Source organism: Meriones unguiculatus, chromosome 3 (assembly GCF_030254825.1).
Source record: "Meriones unguiculatus strain TT.TT164.6M chromosome 3, Bangor_MerUng_6.1, whole genome shotgun sequence".
Classification (NCBI taxonomy): domain Eukaryota; kingdom Metazoa; phylum Chordata; class Mammalia; order Rodentia; family Muridae; genus Meriones; species Meriones unguiculatus.
Window position 1 is genome coordinate 167,284,527 of NC_083351.1, and position 22,578 is coordinate 167,307,104.

Consider the following 22,578-nt stretch of genomic DNA (forward strand, 5'->3'; position numbering starts at 1 on the left):
ATGGGAAAACCCAAGGTGGGATTAAGTGTTTGGACTCAAATATGCAAGCAGATGGCAGCTTGTGGTTGGAAGGTGGGGCTGTAATAGGGAGGGGTTAGGAAGACTGAAATGCTAGCCTAAGGCTGGACAGTCCTCAGAAACATCTGTGTTGCGACCGCCTCAACCAGCAAGAAAGAAGCAACACTGGACTCTTCTCAATGCAGTTTATTCAGGAACCTTGAACAATCTTCTGACTCTCGGGAAGCCCAGCAGGCCAATTAAATAGCCTATGGCCAGCCAATCCTGACAAGTTTCAAGGCGCCTGCAGATTAGTCCACAACTGTGGAAGTGAGCCCGATGCACATACACAACCAATTAAGGAGTTGATTACTGAGAGCTTTTATCTACCAGAGGCAGAAGGCAGCGCCATCTTTAGGGCCTGGCAGAGCTTGGCTCTCCACACATCTGGTTAGGTGATCCACCTGAAGAGGCAGGGAGCAACCATGTCAACTTTCAGCAAGTTCAGATCTCAGCTTGCAGTCTCAAACAGGTGAAAATCTGCTGAGACAAATTTAAACTAGAAACAGAAATTAATTTTTTTCTAGTAAATGGGAAAAATGAGGAATCCCAAGCCAAGAGAAAAACTCATCTGGGGTCTATTTGAGCTATGTCAGACTCAGGTCTCATGAATTTTTGGCTTCCTGAAAGTCCTATAAATTTTTAGTTTACAAAAGGAAATACATAAAAAGACTCAGAAAAATAATATATTAACAACCTTTTGTGAATAACAGGTAAAACTGCATCCCATGGAGTGAGCAACAATTTAAGTGTGCCCATGATAAGAAACTCTAACATTTTAACTGTGGGTACAGCAGTTGGTAATCAGCCATCATGCCATTTCTTGTACATTCAGCATTTACTTTTAGTTTCCATCTTCATGTCACATTGGAAAGTTAGGCAGAAATACATTAGTGGCTTTAGTATTAAACTCTGAATGCTTAGACTTTCCTTAATAAAGCAACTAGAGAAATAGATTTAAAATACTTTAAAATCCTGTATCAAAGTCTATCTGAGGTATGGCAGATATTAAAAATATCATAGTAAAAGCTCTGGCTTTTGGGTCAGATATACACCTTGTATGGATGTGTTTATCATAATGAAATGCATTTCTAAATCTATCTCTAGAAGACAAAGAAAAGGCAATGAAAATTTCAAGCTTGTGACTGGGGAATAATCAATCAGGGTTTCATCAACTTATCAGAAACCTACTGGTCAATGTCAAAACTCTGGACTTCTGAAATCTTACAACAACATAAGCACAACAATAGCAGAGTGAGGACAGAAATCTGAAATATCTCCTAGTTTCAATATGCCTGAAATTACTTTTCTGTATCATTACAATTCATATTCATATACCTTAAAACATGTACTTATACTCTCAAATCTTTCTTACGTTTATAAACTCTGAAATATTTTTCCAGACCAAACAACATTCTCTAGATGCTCAGAAGCTAAACTCCTAAATCCTCAGACCCTATAGAAACTCCGTTATCTTTCTATCCAGCCATTCTTCATAAGACATAGATAATTGACATGAAGCCTATAGGCAAGGAAAACTTGCCTGCCTTTTTCAAATAGAAGACCTAGTACCTGATAATTTTAACTAATTAATGAATTAACCTAACAATGGATCTAACTATCTGCTCTTTAGCTGCAAGGCTACCATTAGCTTACCTTAGCCATCAATGTAATCAGAGACCTGAGAAGGATAAGTATGTACCAATCCATGTACCAATCCAAATGACAGTGACAACTAGTCAGTCCATTACTCTAAGCAGCTGTCCCTGTCTCCTGTGGTCTCATGGCATCATGAGCAGGATGGTCCAGTGACTAGGCACAGAAGATGAGAGAAAGAAATGTTTCTGTGGAGAAAGAAATGAGACAATGACCTCACCTCACCCTTAGCAACGTGAAACATTGACTCTCCAGGTATCCAGTTTTGGAGACAGTTTAGGCTGCACCCTAGTAGTGGGCCAGTTGGGGCCGTCTTGCCCAGTGGTTAGCATACCATAATCCAGAGTTGCATTGTGCCCAAATCTTCTTGGAGACCTTGGGGAGCTACTGCCAGGATTTTGGGTCTCTTTGTCATAATAAGCTTACACATGTTAAAATGCCATATTGATAAAATCTCTGACAAGCTTGAGGGCCAGCATATGTGAATTATTTTTCATCTCTTTTTAATTTTTTTTTAATTTTAAATTACATCCTATGAAATAGAATATCATAATCTAATTCTGGCATATTCCTTAAATAAATATTTTAAACCCATATTTATGTGAAGTAGATCTACATAGGACAACTTTTTAATTACCCATTCTAGGCTTAACTTTAAAAACATAAACAAAAGACCAGATAAAATCCATTCTTATAACTAACATTTGCTAGCATAACATCAAATCTCTTTCTGAACTAAAATCAAAGCAAAAATTTCAATGAATTACAATACATAGAGGGGCCAGAAGAACTTGCTCGTCCTATCATATTGCATTAAAACTGAACAGCAAAAAAGCATAAAGGACAAAAGTTTCATTTGGCACTAAACGGAGATCTAAACACAACTGGCAACCTTAGAGATGGACAATTATGACCATTTCAAACCCATCGGCCAGAAATAAACAGCATTAAATCATTTATATAGGAACTGGCAACCAGGTATATATTTTTATAATAATTAACAATAACTTAAATATAACCCTATATAAACCAGGCCTAAAGAGCATAAAAAAACCATTTCACATTGAAGAAATGTCAGCCTTTAAATGAAGAGCAACATATCTTATACCTTTTATAATAGTGTATTTACCTTCAGTAGAGGTTTTTCCCAGCTCCGTTTTTTTTTTTTTTTAACCAGACATTATCTTGTTTTTAAACCATATAAAAGTTTTCATCAGAACCCTTTTTATTGTTTTATCATTTTGACATAATATATTGAAAAACTGCAATTTTCTTAATTGGCTCAAATATGGCTTGGTTTCATTTTGTAAAATTAAGAAAATAAATACCAAAGTCTTTTGTCTTCCCCAAAGGATTGAGAAACTGTTCCAAGTTCCCTGTTAGAATGCCCCAGGTCATTGTCTAAAATGCCTGATAAACTTTCAAAGTTTTATTGCCTTAAACATTTTTTTTCCTTTGGATGGTCATTTATTTAATTATTTATTTACTCATTTAATCTTTTTTATTATTAATTTTTTTTAATTTTTTGCACTTTATTCACTTTGTATCCCCCCATAAGCCCCTCCCGATCCCACCCTCTCTCCCCCTTCTTCACACATGCCCCTCCTCAAGTCCACTGATAGGGGAAGTCCTCCTCTCCTTCCTTCTGATCTTAGTCTATCAGATCACATCAGGCTGCATTGTCATCTTCTGTGGCCTGGTAAGACTGCTCTCCCCTCAGGGGGAGGTGATCAAAGAGCAGGCCAATCAGAATTTGTCAGAAACAGTCCCTCTTGCCATTAATATGTAAACCACTTAGACACTAAACTGCCATGTTTTACATCTCTGCGCAGGGGTTCTAGGTTATCTCCATGCCTGGTAATTGGTTGGAGTATGGGTCTCTAGGAAGACCCCTGTGTTCAAATTTTCTGGTTCTGTTGCTCTCCTTGTGGGGCTCCTGTCTTCTCCAGGTCCTACTTCTCTACTGCTGAATCAGAGAGACTTGGGTCCCGAGTTCAATGCACTTGTAATAAAGCTCTCTTTCAACTGCATCAAGTAGCTTCATAGTGGTCTCTGGATGTCCTGTGAACCCAGCATTACACTTTAGTTGTTCCTTACTTTTTTTTGGGACAGAGTTTCTTTGTAGCTCTGCAGACCAGGATTGGCTCATACTCACAGAGATCTGTCCACCTTTGCCTCCCACAGAGCTGGGATTAAAGGCATGTGCCATCATACCCAACTTAAAGTTGTTAAAAAGAAACAGTATAAACATTACATGAATCTTTTTTTTGAATTTTTATGTTATTTATTACTTTGTATTTTATATGAATTCTTGTTTTGCCTATGTGCATGTTTGTGTGAAAGTGTTGGATCCCCTGGAACTGGATGAGAAATATTTTTAGGCTGTCATGTTTGTGCTGGAAACTTAACCTGGGCCCTCTAGAAGAGCAGCTAGTGCTCTTAAGTACTGTGCCATCTCTCCAACATCTAGTATGTAAATATTGTCTCCTATGTAAAAATTGTCTAGGGATGATGCCACCAAGAATGGAAACTAGACAAAGAAAAGCTTCATACTACAAGAGGAGGTAAAGGGCTGGAGAGATGGCTCAGCAGTTAAGAACACTGAATGATCTTTCAGAGAACCGGAGTTTTATTCACTGTGCCCACATAGCAGCTCACAACTGTCTGTAACTCCTGTTCTAGGATATCTGACACTCTCACACAGACATACATGTAGTCAAAACACCAATGTATACAAAATAAAAACAAATAAATTTCTTTAAATAAAAAAGAGGCAGAAACTGGATCATCTGTAGTTTGAGTCTAGCCTGGGTTATAGATTGAAACTATTTCACCTAGCCAAGAATAAACACTCAGCACTACGGTTCAGTAACAGAGAGTGTTATTCCAGGATCATGAGACCCTCAAAGACCACCAGGAGATGACTCAATGCAAAAGCAACAGGACTTTATTATGAGAGCGATTTAACTTGGGACCCAATTCTCACTGACCCAGCAGTAGAGAGGTGGGACTCTGAGCACTGAGTGTGCAGGGTTTTTAAAGGGAAAAACTGTAAGCAGGGGGTTTCCATTGACAGTAAGCAGGGGGGTTCATGACTTAGAGTTACAGGATTGGGTAAGAGTCAGAGGGACGAGATGACCATCTAGCTGGAATCTAACTTACAATAATTATTCTTCTAAACTACATCTGGAACATTGGGCAGAATTTTCCCAACTGATTTTCACTGATGGATGCCAGGGTGAGTCTCTATTTTCTATCAAGTATTTATTCTGTGATATTTCCTGGAGGCTGTTGCTAGAAAAATTAACTTTTTTGTTGCCAAGATCACATTCTGTGATATTTCCTGGTGCCCAAGTACAGCTCCCACTCAAGATTGCTCCTCATTTCAACATGGAGTCACCCAGGCTCACTTCATTCTTCATTCCCCTCTTTCCTTGTTCATAAAGAAACCAATCTTGGGCTCTTGCAGCCCATGGTCAGCTTTAAACTGCCAGGACTTGGTTCTCATTACCATCAACTGTATAGTCCCTAGTCTTTTCCTAATGTATCCTAAGAGCTTCTTAAGCAAGCATGGTCCAGAAAATGACCAAAAGCAAAAGATATTGCCTTTGAGCTGTTATAATTCTGGCTTTATACATCCAGTGTTGCAATAGTAGTTCCTACTCCAGCTAAGCAGGTCTTGAAGAAAATAGCTAATGTCAGAGAGCCCCTTTTAACTTAGAATTTCAGCCTAATAGGTGGAATTTTGGACTGAAGGTCTCTTCTTCTGAATCTTATTCAAAGGTGACAAAAGGACTCTTGGAATCATGAGCTAGAAGAGCTGAAATGCCAGCCAAAGGCTGGGCAATGCAGCAGTCCTCAGAAGAGTCAGGTTAGTTGATATACCTGAGGAGTCAGTGAGCAATCATGTCAGCTTCCAGCAAGTTCAGATCTCACCCTGCAGTTTCAAAGAGGTGAAAAATCTGCTGAGACAAATTCAGACAAGATTCAGAAGTTTCTAAATGGGAAAAGTCTGAAATCCCAAAATCAAGGAAATAATTCATCTGACCTATTCCATATCCGTTGTAATACCAGGTATTACAACTTTTTGATTTCCTAAAAGTCATATGAATTTTTAGTTTGCAAAAGGAAATCTATAAAAAGACTCAGAAAAATAATATATCAACATTTTGTAAATAACAGCTTAAACTGCATCCAACAGAATTCTTCTTAGACATTTGTTTTGTAACCTTTATAAACAATTTAAATGTGTCCATGGTCTAAAAGTTCAACACTTTAACTGTGGCTATAGTTGTTGATAATCAGCCATCATGCCATTTCTTCTACACTGGAAAGTTAGGCAGAAGTGCATTAAAGGCTTTAGTATTAAACTCTGGATGCTTGGACTTTCCTTTACAAAGCAACTAAAAGGAATAGGCTTAAAATATTCCTAAATCTTATATCAAAGTCTACCTCAAGAGAAAATAAAAAGCTCAAGCTTGTGACTGAATAATAAGCAGTCAGTGTTCTATCAGCCTATCCCACTTTTATTAATCAATATTGTAATGCTGAACTTCTGAGATTTTATAACAATATAAGCATATCAATAGCAGCGAAGCGGTAGAAATCTGAAATATTATCATAAAGTATTAATTTTGACCCTTTAATTTTTTATTAACTCTGAAACATTTTTCCAGATCTTTAAATAATAATTTTTAAATTTTCAAAACTTAAAGTTTTATATCCTTAAATTTTATATGAATCATATATCTTCTTATCCAGCTATTTATTATAAAACATAGACAATTTACATGAAGCCTGTAAGAAAGGCAAATAATAAACCTAGTACCCGGTAGTTCTAACTAGCTAATAAAGTAACCAATGAACTAGCAATGGATCTCATTATCTGCTTCGTTAGCTGCAAAGTTATTACTAGATTAGCTTAGCCATCAATGTGATCAGAGACCTTAGAAGGATAAATATGGTCCAATCCATGTACCAATCAAAATGTCAGTGACAACTAATCAGCCCATTACTCTATGAAGTTGTCCCTGGCTCCTCTGTGCTGGGAGCCAATGCTACTTACTGAAGCCAAAGTCAAATAGTGAGCCAGAGCTATTTAGTGGAGACAAAGCTATTTACTGAAGGCAAAGCCAAATAGTGAGCAAAGGTCATTTAGTGGAGACCTAAAGCTATTTAGTGACAAAGTTACCTAGGACCCTAAATCATGGGTGATAGATTTGTGAGGACATCAGTCTGTTCGTTTTAGAGCATCCGTGAGATATCTTAAGAAAACATCCTTATGGTATCTTGCAGGTGCAATATTTAAGCCATGAAAGCACTCTTCCTATCTCCTGCAGCAGTAATTAACCTTCCCCAATTTTCCTGCCTTCTCCCTATATAAGTAGGGTAAAAATTTCTAATAAACCAGGCCTTGATCAGACAAACAGACTTGGCTTCATTCCTTGTGTTTCTTGTTCTCCCCCTCATTACTTCCACGCCCTCTTTAGGAACCCGATGAAGTGCCTCAGGTTGGGACACCTGTGTTCTTATGGCATCATGAGCAAAGGTGGTCCAGCGTCCAGGCTAAGAAAATGAGAGTCTGTTTCTGTAGAGAAAGAGAGGAGAGAATGACATTATCTCACCCTTAGCAAAATGAAACATTGACTCTCCAGGTGGCCCCAGTTTTGTCCACAGTTTAAGCTGAGCCCTAGCAGTAAGTAGTTGAGGCAATCTTGCCTGAATATCATAATCCAGAGTCAAAGTCATCTGTCATTGTGCCCAAATCTTCTAAGAGACATTGGGGTAGCTACTGCCAGAATTTAGGAACTCTCTGTTATAATAAGCTTACACCTCTTAAAATGTCATATTCATCAGATCTCTGACAAGCTTAAGGGCCAGCATATCTGAATTATTTTTTATCTATCTTTAGTTATTTATTTTAAATTGCATCCTATAAAATAGAATGCCATAATCTCTAATTCTGGCACATTTCTTAGATGAATTTTTTAAAACCATATCTATCACAAGTAGATTTACATAGGCAAACTTTATAGTTATCCATCCCAGGTTTAACCTTAAAAACATAAACAAAAGACTAGCTAAAGCTCACTCTTATAACCAACTGCAGTCATTAGCATATCTTTAAATATCTTTCTGAACTAAAATCAAAGCAAAACTTTCAATCAGATACAATACATAGAAGGACTAGCAAATCTTACTCACCCTATCACATTGCATTGAGACTAAACAGCAAAAGAAAAAAAAATGCTTAACAGAAAAAAGTTTTGTTTAGCACTAAATGGAGAAATAAACACAGCTGGCAACCTTAGCAGGGATGGACAATTCTGGCCATCTCAAACCTATCAACCAGAAAGAAACAGCATTAAATTATTTATATAGGAACTGGCAACCAGGTGTATATTTTATATAATAGTTAGCAATGAATGTACCCCTGTAGTTCCCTTTAAAAAACATAAGAAAACATATTGCATTAAAGAAACATCAGCCTTTTGAATGAAGAGCAACATATTTTACAGCTCTTTTTCAAATCATATTTGAAGATATAAAAAAATAAAAAAACTAATACAGTTCATGTGCCCTCTGGTTTTCCATACATATTTTGACCTTTTATATCATTCTGTATGTCTTCAGGTTATGCTTTTACCAGAATCATTCTTCTGGTTTAATGAGACACTTCTCTAGCTTTTCAGACAACCTAAAAATTTTATTATGTATATATATTTATTATTATTACATTATTTTATGGATTTTAATTATCCTCATATGATACACTGTAAAAACTGCAATTTTCTTAATTGGCTCAAACAGTATGGCTTGGTTGCATTTGGTAAAATTAACAAAATAAATACCAAAGTCTTTAGTCCTTCCCCAAAGGATTGAGAAACTATTTCAAATTCCCTGTTAAACTGCACAAGGTCATTGTTTAAAATGCCTGATAAACCTAAAAACATTTCATAGTCTTAAACATATTTTCTTAAAACCTGTTTTTGCAATTTTGAAATAAACATATTTTTAGAAAAAAATCTGTCTTTGCAATATCAAAATGAAGTACCTTTTTAAAGAATAAAATTATTCCATGGTGATCAGACAAGATACATGGGATTATTTCAATCTTCTTGTATCTGTTGAGGCTTGCTTTGTGACCCACTATATGGTCTATTTTGGAGAAGGTTCCATGAGTTGCTGAGAAGAAGGTAAACAAAGAAACAATGTCTCTGACAAAGGTCATGAATCAAATGGATCTAACACACATTTACAGAACTTTACACCCAAACACAAAAGAATTTACCTTCTTCTCATCACCTCATGGAACCTTCTCCAAAATAGACCATATAGTGGGTCACAAAGCAAGCCTCAACAGATACAAGAAGATTGAAATAATCCCTTGTATCTTGTCTGATCACCATGGAATAAAGCTGGATCTCAACAATAACAGAAATAACAAAAAGCCTACACACACATGGAAACTGAACAACTTGTTACTAAATGACAGCTGGGTCAGGGAAGAAATAAAGAAAGAAATTAAAGTCTTTCTAGAAATCAATGAAATTGAAGACACAACATACCCAAACTTGTGGGACACAATGAAAGCAGTGCTAAGAGGAAAGTTCATAGCACTAAGTGCCTTCAAGAAGAAATTCGAGACAGCTCATTCAAGCACCCTAATGGCTCACTTAAAAACCCTAGAAAAAGAAGAAGCAGACACACCAAGAAGGAGTAGACGGCTGGAAATAATCAAACTCAGGGCTGAAATCAATCAATTGGAAACAAATAAAACAATTCAAAGAATCAATGAAACCAAGAGCTGGTTCTTTGAGAAAATCAACAAGATCGACAAACCCTTAGCCAGGCTAACTAAAAGGCAGAGAGACACCACCGGTGTCTACCACCGGGGCACTAGCCATGATTCATACTGGGCAGACTGCTCAGACCCTGAACAATCATTTAGCCAATGTAGCTCATGCCTTAGTTGCACATAAAGGAATTAATGCTCAACTAAAAGGAAGCTTGATGGTGTTCAATCAGAGGATTGACCTCGTGCAGGAGCAAATTGATACCCTATGGCAAATCGCTCAACTTGGCTGAAAATGAAAATATGCTGGACTTTGAGTCACTAGCATATAACATGAGAATTATTCCTGTGCTGCAAATCTGTCTAAACAATTGTCAAGCTATATTTTAGGTAATTGGACTGGAGAATTCGATACTACGATGGAGCAGCTGAGAGTGGCCATTGTCACAGTAAATTCTACCAGAGTGGACGCAGGACTAGCCACAGGATTATCAACATGGATTGCTGCAGCCATGAATCATCTGAAGGAATGGGCGGGCATGGGAGCGTTAGCAGGCCTTCTGGTGTTGGTCTCCTTGGTTTGCCTGTGGTATATATGCAAGATTAGAGTCTCACAACAGTGTGATGCAGCCATGATCATTCAGGCCTTTACAGCCATTGAAGCAGGACATTCTCCCCAAGCATGGTTGGATACCATAAAAAGCTAAAATGATATGCTCAGGATGCGAGGCTAAGCACTGCACTCAGGGTCAGCCGCTTTGGACCCAGAGAAGAGCATGTCTGATTGCATGCGGGTTGATGCCCCAGGTCCCGCCTCTGAGAAAAAGGTATCGGACGGGTCTGATGCTCTTTGGGTGGATGACACCTAAATGAACATTGGTACAAAGTCCCAATTTATTTCTAATATCAGAGATCAGACCTCTACTCTTGCCTGATGCGTCTAAAACAAAAAGCGGGAACTGTAGAGAGCTGCGGAATTCTATGCCTTAAAGATGGAGCTGGTTTCTGCCTTCCACCTTCCCGATGGTGAGTGCTCTCTGTCACGAACAATTCCACATTTGGATAAGGCTGAGGATCTGGCTTGCTTCCGTGTATGTGGACCTATCTGCATTGCCCACGTGGCACGCCAGAGGCTATTTAAGCTGTGGGCTGGCTTTCCCCAGGGTCCTAGGATTGTTCAAGGTTCCTGAATAAACTGCATTGAAAAAAAAAAAGACTAAAATTATTAAGTATAACCATAGTTCTAAAAGTCAAAAACAAATTTTATCAATGCAAACACTTAAATATTTTTAAAATTCATATCAAGGGTATAACTTTGATGTTATAAACTTTGGCTGCCAGCAAGAAAAGTTCTTCTATCCAAACATACAGCGGTGCCATTTAAGTTTTATATAAACAGAGTTTCAAACATTATTATTTTTATAAACCTGGTTTTTAAGAAGTGACAGAAATTATGTAAAATCTTTATATACTTAATAACTAATAATCAGACATCAAGGTCTATAGAACATAGTAAAATTACATATTCAAACAAACAGACAAAACTATAAAACTCATTTTTACTTCTTTTAGCTGTAATTTCTAGGGAGGAACATCTTGCTACCTGTTGAATCCAATTTTTATGACCACAGAGGCTTGCAGCTTTCTCACCTGAGAAGCAGCTCTTGCCCCTTTAAGAGCTGTCTGCTTGCACAGAAGTCTTAAACATTTCTCAAAACTTGTTTTATCCATTTCATCAAAAGAATCAGTCTTAAGGTTGGCTACTATAGGGGCTGGCATCCCATACATAAATCTCAAAGGGAATTAACCCTAGCTGGTAAGGGGAATTCCTAATCCTATAAAGGACAAAGGGGAGGAGCAGCACCCAGTTATTGCAAGTTTCCAAGGTCAATTTAGTTAAGGCTTCTTTTAATATTTCATTTATTTTCTCCATGTGTCCTGAACTTTGGGGCCTATGTGCACATTGCAATCTCCAATTTGCCCCACTCATACTTATGGTCTCTTGGACCCCAGTACCTTAATCTGGGACTTGGGTCCCCTCCTTGGGCATTCTCTAAACCAGTGACCTTCCTCCATACAATAGGCACATTGGTTTTTACCCAGTGGTGGTCTATGTCATCCTCCAGACCTTGTGTCATTGGCTATGTGCTTTCTTACTCCAGGGTCCAGAGCATTGTTTGCCAATAGAACCTTTGCCAGATCCCGGTTTAAGGCCCTTCCTGTCTTTAACTGCTTTTCCTCAGAACTGTCCCTGTTATTATACACTCTCTCAGCTACCTCAACTAAATCTTGCAGCATCATTTGTCCTATTCTCTCCCTTCTATGTAATTTCTTTTTTATGTCTGGAGCAGTCTGATTAATGAAAGCCAAAGCAACCGTGCCTGTATGTTCAGGCTTCTCTGGACCAACATGAGTATACCCGTGGAAGACTTCATTAATCCTTTCAAGAAAGGTGGCTGGACTTTCATCTGTTCACTGTCTGACATCATACACCTTGGCCAAATTAATAGGCCATCTTGCAGCAGCCTTGAGCCCTGCCAACAGAGCCTCATGGTAGACTAGGAGATGTTCCTTACCTGGAGCTATGTTGTAATCCACCTGGGCCTCTGGTAGGGAATGTAATCATCAGTATGGACTTGATCTGTGGTTGAGACTGCTGTAGTGTCTGGGACATTTTGGCGTGCTTCTGAATTAATATGTCTGTGATCCTCTTTGGCAGACAAATCTTTTAAAAGCTGCTGACAATCGTCCCAGGTGGGATGGTAGGTATACAGAACAGTTTCAAAGAAATCAATCAAATCCCAAGAATTGTCAGAGAACTTGACATTCTGAGTTCTCCAGTTATAAAGATCCGATGTGGCAAAAAGCCAGTAATGATGAGATTGATTGATATTAGCACATTGGCAGTCCGGTGGTCCACAAGGGAAGAACTGTAGAATCTGCCTCTTGTTCCCCCGAGGTTGCCCAGCAGCTCCAGGTCCTGGGTGCTCAGTTAAATGGTGGTTCCAACCTGGATAAAGGGACCACAGCCAGCTGAGGAGTAGGAGGAGCTCTTTATGGAGGGGTGGAAAATTATTTCCTTGGGAATCCCATCCTGCAAAACAGAGGAAGGGGGGTAAGTGAGCCAGACCCTCTAGTTTTGGAGAGCCTATGGAAGGAGGATTGTTAATGTGGATCAGAAAGGGCTTGATCCATGGAGGTGGATGAATCACTAGGTCCTTCCAAACTACAATATAGGACATTTGGTCTGGGTGCCCCATGCTTTCTAGACCACTAGGAGACGACTGGATGTAAGAGCAAGAGAGCTATATTACAAGAGCGATCAAACTCAGGACCCAAGTCTCAGTGACACAGCAGTAGAGAAGTGGGACCCCGAACCCTGGGTGAGCAGGGTTTTAAAAGGGAAAAAGCACAGCAGGGGGTTTGCATGACAACTTATGGGGGGAGGGATTCATGCCTTGACCTTATAGGATTGGGTAAAAGCAATAGGGATGAGATGACCTTCATAATCACATAATCTACATAGTCACAATTCTCATTCTTCTAAGCTACATCTGGAATGTTGGAGAGATTTTTTCCAACTGATTCTCATTGATTATTGCCAGGGAGACTGTCTCTATTTTCTATCAATATTTATTCTGTGATATTTCCTGGAGGCTGTTGCTAGGAGAGTTAACTTTGTTTTCTGCCAAGTGCACATTCTGTGATATTTCCTGGTATCTGATTTCAGCTCCTGGTCAAGATGGCTCCTCATTTAAAAATGGAGTCATTTAACTTAAACTCTTCAGGGCCACCCAGCCATGCTCCTATTTCTCTGCTCTTCTCACACTTCTTCTCTCTTCCTCTCCTTATCAAAAAACAATAAATAAATAAATGAATAAGTAACTCAAGAAATAAATAACAGCAATAGAAAACTCACAAAATTGGTAGACAAAACATACAAGCAAAGGTCCTGCTTTAAAGCTAGTATGTTGTTGTTGTTGTTTCTGGCTGATAGGTTTGATATGGCCAGAACTGTCCATCCCAGCTAAGGTTGCCAGCTTTGTTTAGTTCTCTCTTAAGTGCTAAACAAAACTTTTGTCCTTTATACTTTTTTCCTGTTTAGGCTCAACACAATGTGATTGGATGCACAAGATTTGCTAGCCCTTCTATGTATTGTACGCAACTCTGGATTGTAGTACACTAACCACTGGGAAACACTGCCCCAACTGGCACACTGCTAGGGCCCAGACTAAACTGTGGACAAAACTGTGGACACCTAGAGAGTCAATGTTTCATGTTGCTAAGGGCGAGGTGAGGTCATGCACTCATCTCTTTCTCCACAGAAAAAGTCTCTCATTTTCTGTGCCTGGTTGCTGGACTGCCTGTGTTCATGATGCCATGATACCACAGGAGCCAGTGACAGCTGCCTAGGCTGATGGACTGACTCTTTGTCACTGTCATTTTGGTACATGGATCAGGTCTCTGATCACATTGATGGCTAAGCTAAGCTAATGGTAGCCTTGCACTTAAAGAGCAGATAATTAGATCCACTTTTAGTTCAATGTTTAGTTTATTAATTAGTTAAAATTACTAGGTACTAGGTCTTCTATTTAAAAAGGCAAACAGGTTTGCCTTTCCTGTAGACTTCATGTTAATTGCCTATGTTTTATGATAAATGGCTAGATAAAAAGACATAGAATTTACATAAGATTTGAGGCTATAAAATTTTAAGTATGAAAATTTAAAAATTATTTAAAGATCTGGAAAAATGTTGCAGAGTTAATTAAAAAAATTAAAGGGTCTAAATAAATATTTTCAGGTAATATTTCAGATTTATCCCCTTCTCTGCTATTGATATGCTCATATTGTTATAAAATCTCAGAAGTTCAGTGTTATAATACTGAATAATAGAATTGAGATAAGCTGATGAAACACTGACTGCTTATTATCCAGTCACAAGCTTGAGATTTTAACTTTCTCTTGCTTGTCTTCTGGAAATAGATTTAGAGATGTAAATTTGAATATCTGCCATTTTGAGGTAGACTTTGAAATAGGATTTAATAATATTTTAAACCTATTCCTTCTAGTTGCTTTGTTAAGGAAAGTCCAAGCTTCCAGTGTTTAATACTAAAGCCTTTAGTGTACTTCTGCCTAACTTTCCAGTTATAAGAAATGGCATGATGGCTGATTACCGATATCTGTACCCACAGTTAAAGTGTTAGAGTTTCAGACTATGGACACATTTAAATTGTTTATAAAGGTTACAAAACAAACAGCTTAGAAAAAATTGTTACCGTTGGATAAATTTACATGAGTTTCAGGAAATCAAAAAGTAATGAGACCTGAATGTGACATAGCTCAAACGGACCCCAGATGAGTTTTTTCCTTGGTATTGGGATTGCTCACTTTTCCCATTTAGTAGACAAATTTAACCCTCTGTTTCTAGTCTCGAGTTTTTCTCGACAGATTTTCACTGGGTTGATTCTATCTGGGATCAGCTATAGACTACAACCTGAGATCTAGACTTGCTGGAAGCTGACATGATTGCTCACTGCCTCTTCAGGTGACTCAGCTAACCAGACGCTCCTGAAGACTGCCCCACTGCCCAGTCTTAGGGTGGCATTTCAGCCTTTCTAACCCCTGATGCCAATGGTCCTATTGTTATCATTGAAGCAGTTTCAGAATAAGAGACCACCAGCCCCAAATCCCACCTAACAGGCTGAAATTCTAAGTCAAAGGGGCTCCCTGACATTAACTATTATCTTGGGGACCTGCTTAGTTGGAATAGGAACTAGTATTGCAATACTGGATATGCAAAGCCAGAAGTATAACAGCTCTAAGGTATAATGTTTTTGGTCATTTTTGGACCATGCTGCTTAACAACTTGTTAGAATATATTAGGCAAAGACAAGGAACTATACAGTTGATTGTAATGAGAACCCAGTACCACCAGTTTGAAGCTGACCATGGACTGTAAGAGCCCAAGATTGGCCTCTTTAGGAACAAGGAAAAGGACTTGGGTCCCAATTTTATAAAATTTAAGAAATTAAAATTTATTCATGTAACAATTAATACAAGATTTATTTTTGATACCTTGCATTCTGGAGAAGCTGCATGCCACATTATAGATCATTGTTTGGCTGCATTTGCTGTTCTTGGCATGCCACACCAAATTAAACCTGACAATAAAGCAGCTTATACCAATAAGCCCTTTCAAATGTTTTCTAAAAATTTATTTATTAAGCATGTAACAGGTATTCCTTATAATCCTATGGGTCAAGGCATGTTTAAACATGCCCATGCCACCATTAAGATGTATTTACAAAAGACACAAAAGGGGAAATAATGTCTTCCTTGATCATCCAGAGCTCAATTTAAATTTTTTAACCTGGACAAACATGGCAAATCTGCAGCTAAACATTTTTGGCACCCTGAAACCTCCATGGTTAAATGGAGGGACCCCTTGAATAATACATGACATAGACTTAACCCCATTTTGATTTGGCACTAGGATATGTTTGTGGTTCTTTTTGTAGGTTAAAGTTGCTGCTCGATGTCTGCCAGAGAGACTGGTGCAACAAGTGGATTACATCAAGAAACAAGATCATTCCCCAAGTGATGATATTGCTGATCCTGCTGCAGCTGATTAATCCATTGAAGTATGAATTACACTTTTGGGCTTTAGTGCCCAACCCCCCTTTTGTTCTTCTTGTACATGTTAGCACACCTTTGTTTGGCTGATCTGGTACTATTCATCTTTGTAATTGCCAGATGTGTCCACTTAGCTGAATAGCACCAAGCTAGATTTAATGCCATTGAAAGAGCAGCATGCTGTGACTCCCTCACCCCAGGTAGGGGCTGGGCTTGCCCAGCTCAAATGTCAGCTTTAACCTCTCCTTTCCTGTGTTATGGGCCAGTTAGTCAATGACGGGTTCGGGGTGATTTACCAACCTAAGACACAGAAATCCCCCTATAAGTGGAATTCTCCCATAACAGGTAAGATACTTATTGGCAATCACTCTCACCTAAGAAAGGCACGATCCCTTTGTTTTAATTCAAAAGGGAGGAATTGCGGCAGCCTATTTGGAGTTTTTGGTAAATTGGCATGCTCATCTCAACAGTGGAACTCAGTCTCTTGGCTCTGGCTATTTTCCAAAGTCCAGTCTCTCATAGACTGACTGACCTTGGTGGTCCTACAGCAGATTGCTCTGACCCTGAGAAAATCTGTGCAACCATAGTAACCAGACAGCAAGCTCTGTGTAACCTTGAGTGAGCCCTCATATGTTTTGGCTAAGTAAAATTGCCTGCTTGAGAAACTGCTTGTCCTTTTCTGCCTACTTAAGTGTTAAGCTGACATCCATTAAATCAACACTTTGATCAGCATGTAGACTAGGAGTCCTTCTTTGTGTTGCCCTGTCTCTCTCTATCCTCAGCCCTCTCTCAGGTGGCATTCAGGTTGTGTATATTCACAACATTAGGGTTGTGAGCCTCCATGTGGTTGCTGGGAATTGAACCCAGGACCTCTGGGAGAACAAACAGTTCTTTTAACCAATGAGCCATATCTCCAACCCCGTGGCTCCTTCTTATTATTCTTTAGATGCCTGTTTATTTTTTAGGGAAGAGAAGAGCGTGTGGATTGGGATGGAAGAGAAGGTAGGGAGGATCATAGAGGAACTGGTGGACAAAAATCAATAATCAGAACTTGCTGTATGAAAAAACTATCTATTTTCATTAAATGAATAGCAATGAAAAAGGGCTAGAGCAATGACTGAGCAGTCAAGAGCACTGACAGCACATAACAAGGAGCCAGTTCCATTTCCCAGCATCCACATTGAATCTGACAAATAGCTGCAACCCCATTTTCTGAAGCCAACTTTTGAACTACAGAAAACACATAATACTACATGGTACACAGACAATATTTGTTTGTTTTACTTTGTTTTCTTTTCTTTTTTGAGACAGGATTTCCCTTTGTAGACTAGGCAGACCAAGCTATGCTCAAACTCACAGAGATCCATCAATCTTTGCCTCCCCCAATGCTGGGATTAAAGGCATGTGCCATCATACCCAGTTTAAATTTGTTAAAAAGAAATAGTTTAAACATTGCATAAATCTGTTTTTAAACTTGTATATAATTTCTTACCTTGCAGCTGTGTTTTGCTTACATTTTTTTTTGTGTGAACCTGTTGGATGCCCTGGAACTGGATCGCAGACAGTTGTGGGCTGTCATGTTTGTGCTGGGAAATGAATCTGGGTCCTCTTGAACATTAGCTAGTACTTTTAATCCTGAGTCATCTCTCCAGCCTCTATCATGTAAATCTTAAGAAGAAAACCAAGAAGAATCATTGGCCCATTGTCCAGGGATGATGCCAACAAAACTGAGCTACACAAGGGGGAGTATCATACTACAAAAGGAAGCCGAGAGGTTCAGAGATGATTCAGAGGTTAAGAGCACTGAATGCTCTTGCAGAAGGCCTGAGTTAATTCACTGCACCCAGAGGGAAGCTCACAACTGTCTGTAACTCCTGTTCCAGAATCAAACACCTTCACACAGACATACAAGCAGTCAAAATACCAAAGTACACAAAATAAAATGACTTCCTTAAAAAAAAAAACATGATCTAAGTGTTCAATAAATATTTCAATAAAGAAGAAAACAATTCAGAAATAAATCATTTTATTGATATCTTACTATACAGAAAAAGGGCATATAATGGCTGGGACAAGGGAGAGTTTTCTTCTTACATTAATACAGAGACCACAACTGAAGGCACAAAATACAGTAATTTTATAAATACAATATTTTCTGCAGCACAAGGATTTATGTATTATTGGACACCTGTATATACACTATGGTTACTTCAGAGTTTGGGAGTCCACAGGAATATGGCCCTAGAGACATTTGGCATGCAGGATGGATATACTGGTTTATGGTGGTAGTCTAACCCAGACAAGATCAAGAGTCCAAGGCTAGCCCAGAGTACATGGGCATTTCAACGAAAAAGAAAACAAGGTTTTAAGACTGGAAGAAATGACCATTGAAAAGCTTGTTCACTTTTCCCTGTGTTGTCTTCTCCTTCCATTCAGTCACTTCTAATGAGTCCATGGTGCCTTGTGGCCTGAGTGTACTGGATGTTAACTGTCTGTGATCCACGAAAGTCCACTTCATATTCACAGGAGCTGTGTCTATGTTGCTCACTTTAGTTTCAACGTTTTCTATATATAAAAGAATAGCCACTGAGACAGTTGTAAATGTTTTGCAGGAAGGAAAAGGACAAGAATGAGTGTCATCAAAACTGTCATTTTATGGATGCCAATTTGGCATGGACCTTTGTCTCACTCATTAGATATCAGTGCTTTTTCATTCATGGTGTCAAGGAAACGTCCAGAACCTGGCAGGGAGGGTGATAACCAAAAAAGACACCAGAGGGGAACATCAAAGTTTACAACTGCAAGACAAAGCCACTGGCTATCCTGTCCTGACAGAAGCCACACTTAAAGGCAAAATCGTCTTTCTGACACAACAATACTCCTGTTCCCAAAGTCCCATTGTTTTCAAAGCTAACTCTGTTTCCTATATCCTACTCAGCAAACATCATTTGGATACTAAAACTGAGCAGAGCTTGAAGCCACAAGCTCTAAGCATCCAAAATGAGAGATGTGTCCCAAGCCCTCCATTTCTTGAAGTGCAGAAGTTAGGTTTCTCTATTCACCACTGCCTCCTCTGGCAAAGACACAGTCAGAATCCCATGCCATAGACACAGTGCTCTCCAACGGGGCTTTCTCAGACAATTGGAAATACTGCTTCCTCAAGGTACAGCTATATGACTCTTAGGCAAATATCAAAAAAATTGCTCAAGTATACAACAAAAACATTGAGCTTTATTCGTAATAGCCAGAATCTGGAAACAACCCCGAAGCCCCTCAATTGAGGAATGGATATAGTAATTGTGGTACATTTACACAATGGAATACTACCCAGAAATTAAAAACAAGGAAATCAAGAAATTTGCAGGCATATGGTGGGAACTAGAAAAGATCATCCTGAGTGAGCTATCCCAGTAGCATAAAGACACACATGGTATATACCCACTTATAAGTGGATAATAGGCATATAATATAGGATGATCATACTGAAATCTGTACACCTAAAGAAGCTAAGGAAGGAGGACCCTGTGTAAGATGCTCAATCCTTATTCAGAAAGGCAAATGGGATAGACATTGGAAGAAGTTGCAAATAAGGAAGGAGACAGGAACTTACCACAGAGAGCTGCTGAAAGACTCTACCCAGCAGGGTATTGAAGAGATACTGGGACTTATAGCCAAACACTGGACAGAGGTCACAGAATCTTATGAAGGAAGTGAGATATAGAAAGGACTGGAAGGGTCTGGAGCTCACAAGAACAACAGAACCAAAAAATCTGGGCTCAGGGGTCTTTTCTGAGACTAATATTCCAACCAAGGACCGTTCATGGGGATAACCTAAAATCCCTGCACAGCTGTTGCCCGTGGCAGCTCATTCTCCAAATGCGTACACTATTAAGGGAAATAGGGGCTATCTCTGACATAAACTCAGTGGCTGACTCTGTGATCACCTCTCCCTTAGGGCAGTGTACCCCCTTACCAGGCCACAGAGGAAGACTAGGAAAGACAATCCTGAGGAGACCTGATAGGCTAAGGTCAGATGGAAGGGGAGAATGTCCTCCCTTATCAGTGGACTGGAAAAGGAACATGGGAGGAGATGAGGGAAAGAGAGCAGGCAGGATTGGGAGGGATGATGATGGGGGGTACAGCTGGGATACGAACTGAATAAACTGTAATAAATAAAAAACTATATTAAAAAAAAAAACTAAGCAAGAAGGAGGATCCTGGGAACGATGATCAGTCCTCATTTAGAAAGGCAAATGGGACTGACACAGGAAGAGGGAGAAAAAAGGGAACAGGACAGGAGCCTACCACAGAAGGCCTATCACAGAGGGCCTCTAAAAGACACTACCCAGCAGTGTATTAAAGGGATGCTGAGACTCATAGCCAAATTTTGGGCAGAGTGAAGGGAACCTTATGAAAGAAGGGGAAGCTAGAAAGACCTGGAGGGGACTGGTGCTCCACAAGAAGAACAACAGAACCAAAAACTCTGGGCTCAGGGGTCTTTTGTGAGACTCCAACCACAGACCCTTCATGGAGATAATCTTAGAACCCCTGCACATTTTTAGTGCATGGCATTTCAGTTTTCTTTTTTTTTATTTTTTATTTTTTTTATCAGTTACATTTTATTAACTCTGTATCCCAGCCGTGTCCCGATCCCTCATTCCCTCCCAGTCCCTCCCTCCCTCCCTCATCTCCACCGTGCCCCTTTCCAAGTCCACTGATGGGGGGAACTCCTCCCCATTCATCTGATCCTGTTTTATCAGGTATCTTCAGGACTGGCTGCAAAGCCCTCCTCTGTGGCCTAACAGGACTGCTCCTCTCTTCAGGGGGTGGGGAGACCAAAGAGCCAATTCCTGTTAGAACTACTCCCTGTTCCCCTCACTTTGGGAAACCAATTGGTTACTGAGCTACCACAGGCTACATATGAGTGGAGGTTCTAGGTTATATCCATACATGGTCCTTGGTTGAATGTCAGTCTCAGAAAAGACCCTGTGTCCAGATATATTTGGTCCTTGTGGAGCTCCTATCCTTTCCCCATCAGACTAACTCCCCTTCTTTCTTATGATTCCCTGTACTCTGCCAAAGGTTTGGTCATGAGTCTTTGCTTTGAAAACACTGCTAGTTAGAGTCTTTCAGATGCGCTCAGTAGACTCCTGTCATATGTTCAATGCACATCCCATCTGTCTTTCTAAATGAGGATTGATCATCTTACCCCATGTCCACTCAATTGATTATCTTTTTTAGGTGTATAGACTTCATTATGTTTATCATATCTTATAGGTCTATATAAGTGAGTATATCCCATGTTTGTCTTTCTCCTTCTGGGATATTTCACTCAGAATGATCTTTTCTAGATCCCACCATTTGCCTGCAAATCTCATGATTTCCTCCTTTTTGATTGCTGAGTAGTATTCCATTGTGTAAAAATACCACAATTTCTGTACCCATTCCACCGTTGATGGACATCTGGGTTGTTTCCAGGTTCTGGCTCTTACAAATAGAGCTGCTATAAACATGGTTGAGCAAGTGTCCTTTTTGTGTACTTGAACAAACTTTGGGTATATACCTAGCAGTGGTATAGCTGGGTCTGGAGGACCTATTTTTCTTAGAAAGCGCCAGATATCTTTCCAGAGTGGTTGTACCAGTTTACATTCCCACCAGCAGTGGAGGAGGGTTCCCCTTTCTCCACAACCTCTCCAGCATGTGTTATCGCTTGAGTTTTTCATCTTGGCCATTCTGATGGGTGTAAGGTGATATCTCAGGGTCGTTTTGATTTGCATTTCCCTGATGGCTAATGAGGATGAGCATTTCTTTAAGTGTTTTTCTGCCATTTGATATTCCTCTGTCGAGAGTGTACTGGACGTTAATGGTCTGATCCATTAAAGCCCCCTTAATATTCACAGGGGTTGTGTCTATGTTGCTCACTTTAGTGTCAACTTTCAGAGCATATGAAAGAACAACCACACAAGACAGTTGTAACTATTGCACAGGCAGGAAAAGGACAAGAATGGAAGAAGTGTCACCAAAACTGTCATTTTATGGATGCCAATTTGGAAATGACCTTTGTCTCACCCACTAGAGACCACTATTTTTCAATTCATTGTGTCATGGAACCCTCCAGACCCTGGCAGTGAGGGTGATAACCAAAAAGGACCTTAGAGGGGAACATCCAGGTTTACAGCTGCAGGACAAAGCCACTGGCAACAGTGTCCTGACAGATGGACGCTTAAAGGAAAAACTGTCTTTCTAACTCCACAAGACCCCTGTTCCCACAGTCCCATTGTTTTCCATGTCACCTTCAGAATCCTAGATCCAGCTCTCCTATCATTTGGATACTAAAAATTTGAGCAGAGTCTGAAGCCACAAGCTCTGAGTTCCCAGCATGAGAGATGTGTCCCAAGCCTTCCATTGCTTCAAATGCAGAAGTTAGTTTTCTCTAT

At 39.5% G+C, this 22,578-nt stretch overlaps 1 protein-coding gene across 1 annotated transcript in view; it reads left to right on the forward strand.

The window, feature by feature from the left end:
* Positions 1-16,140, forward strand: part of LOC132652903 (PRAME family member 12-like) — a 50,370-nt gene extending 34,230 nt beyond the window's left edge. Inside the window, exon 5 of the mRNA XM_060378847.1 lies at positions 16,027-16,140. Coding sequence (XP_060234830.1) covers positions 16,027-16,140 — 114 coding nt within the window. The remainder of the gene's footprint in view (positions 1-16,026) is intronic.
* The last annotated feature ends 6,438 nt before the right edge of the window (positions 16,141-22,578 follow it).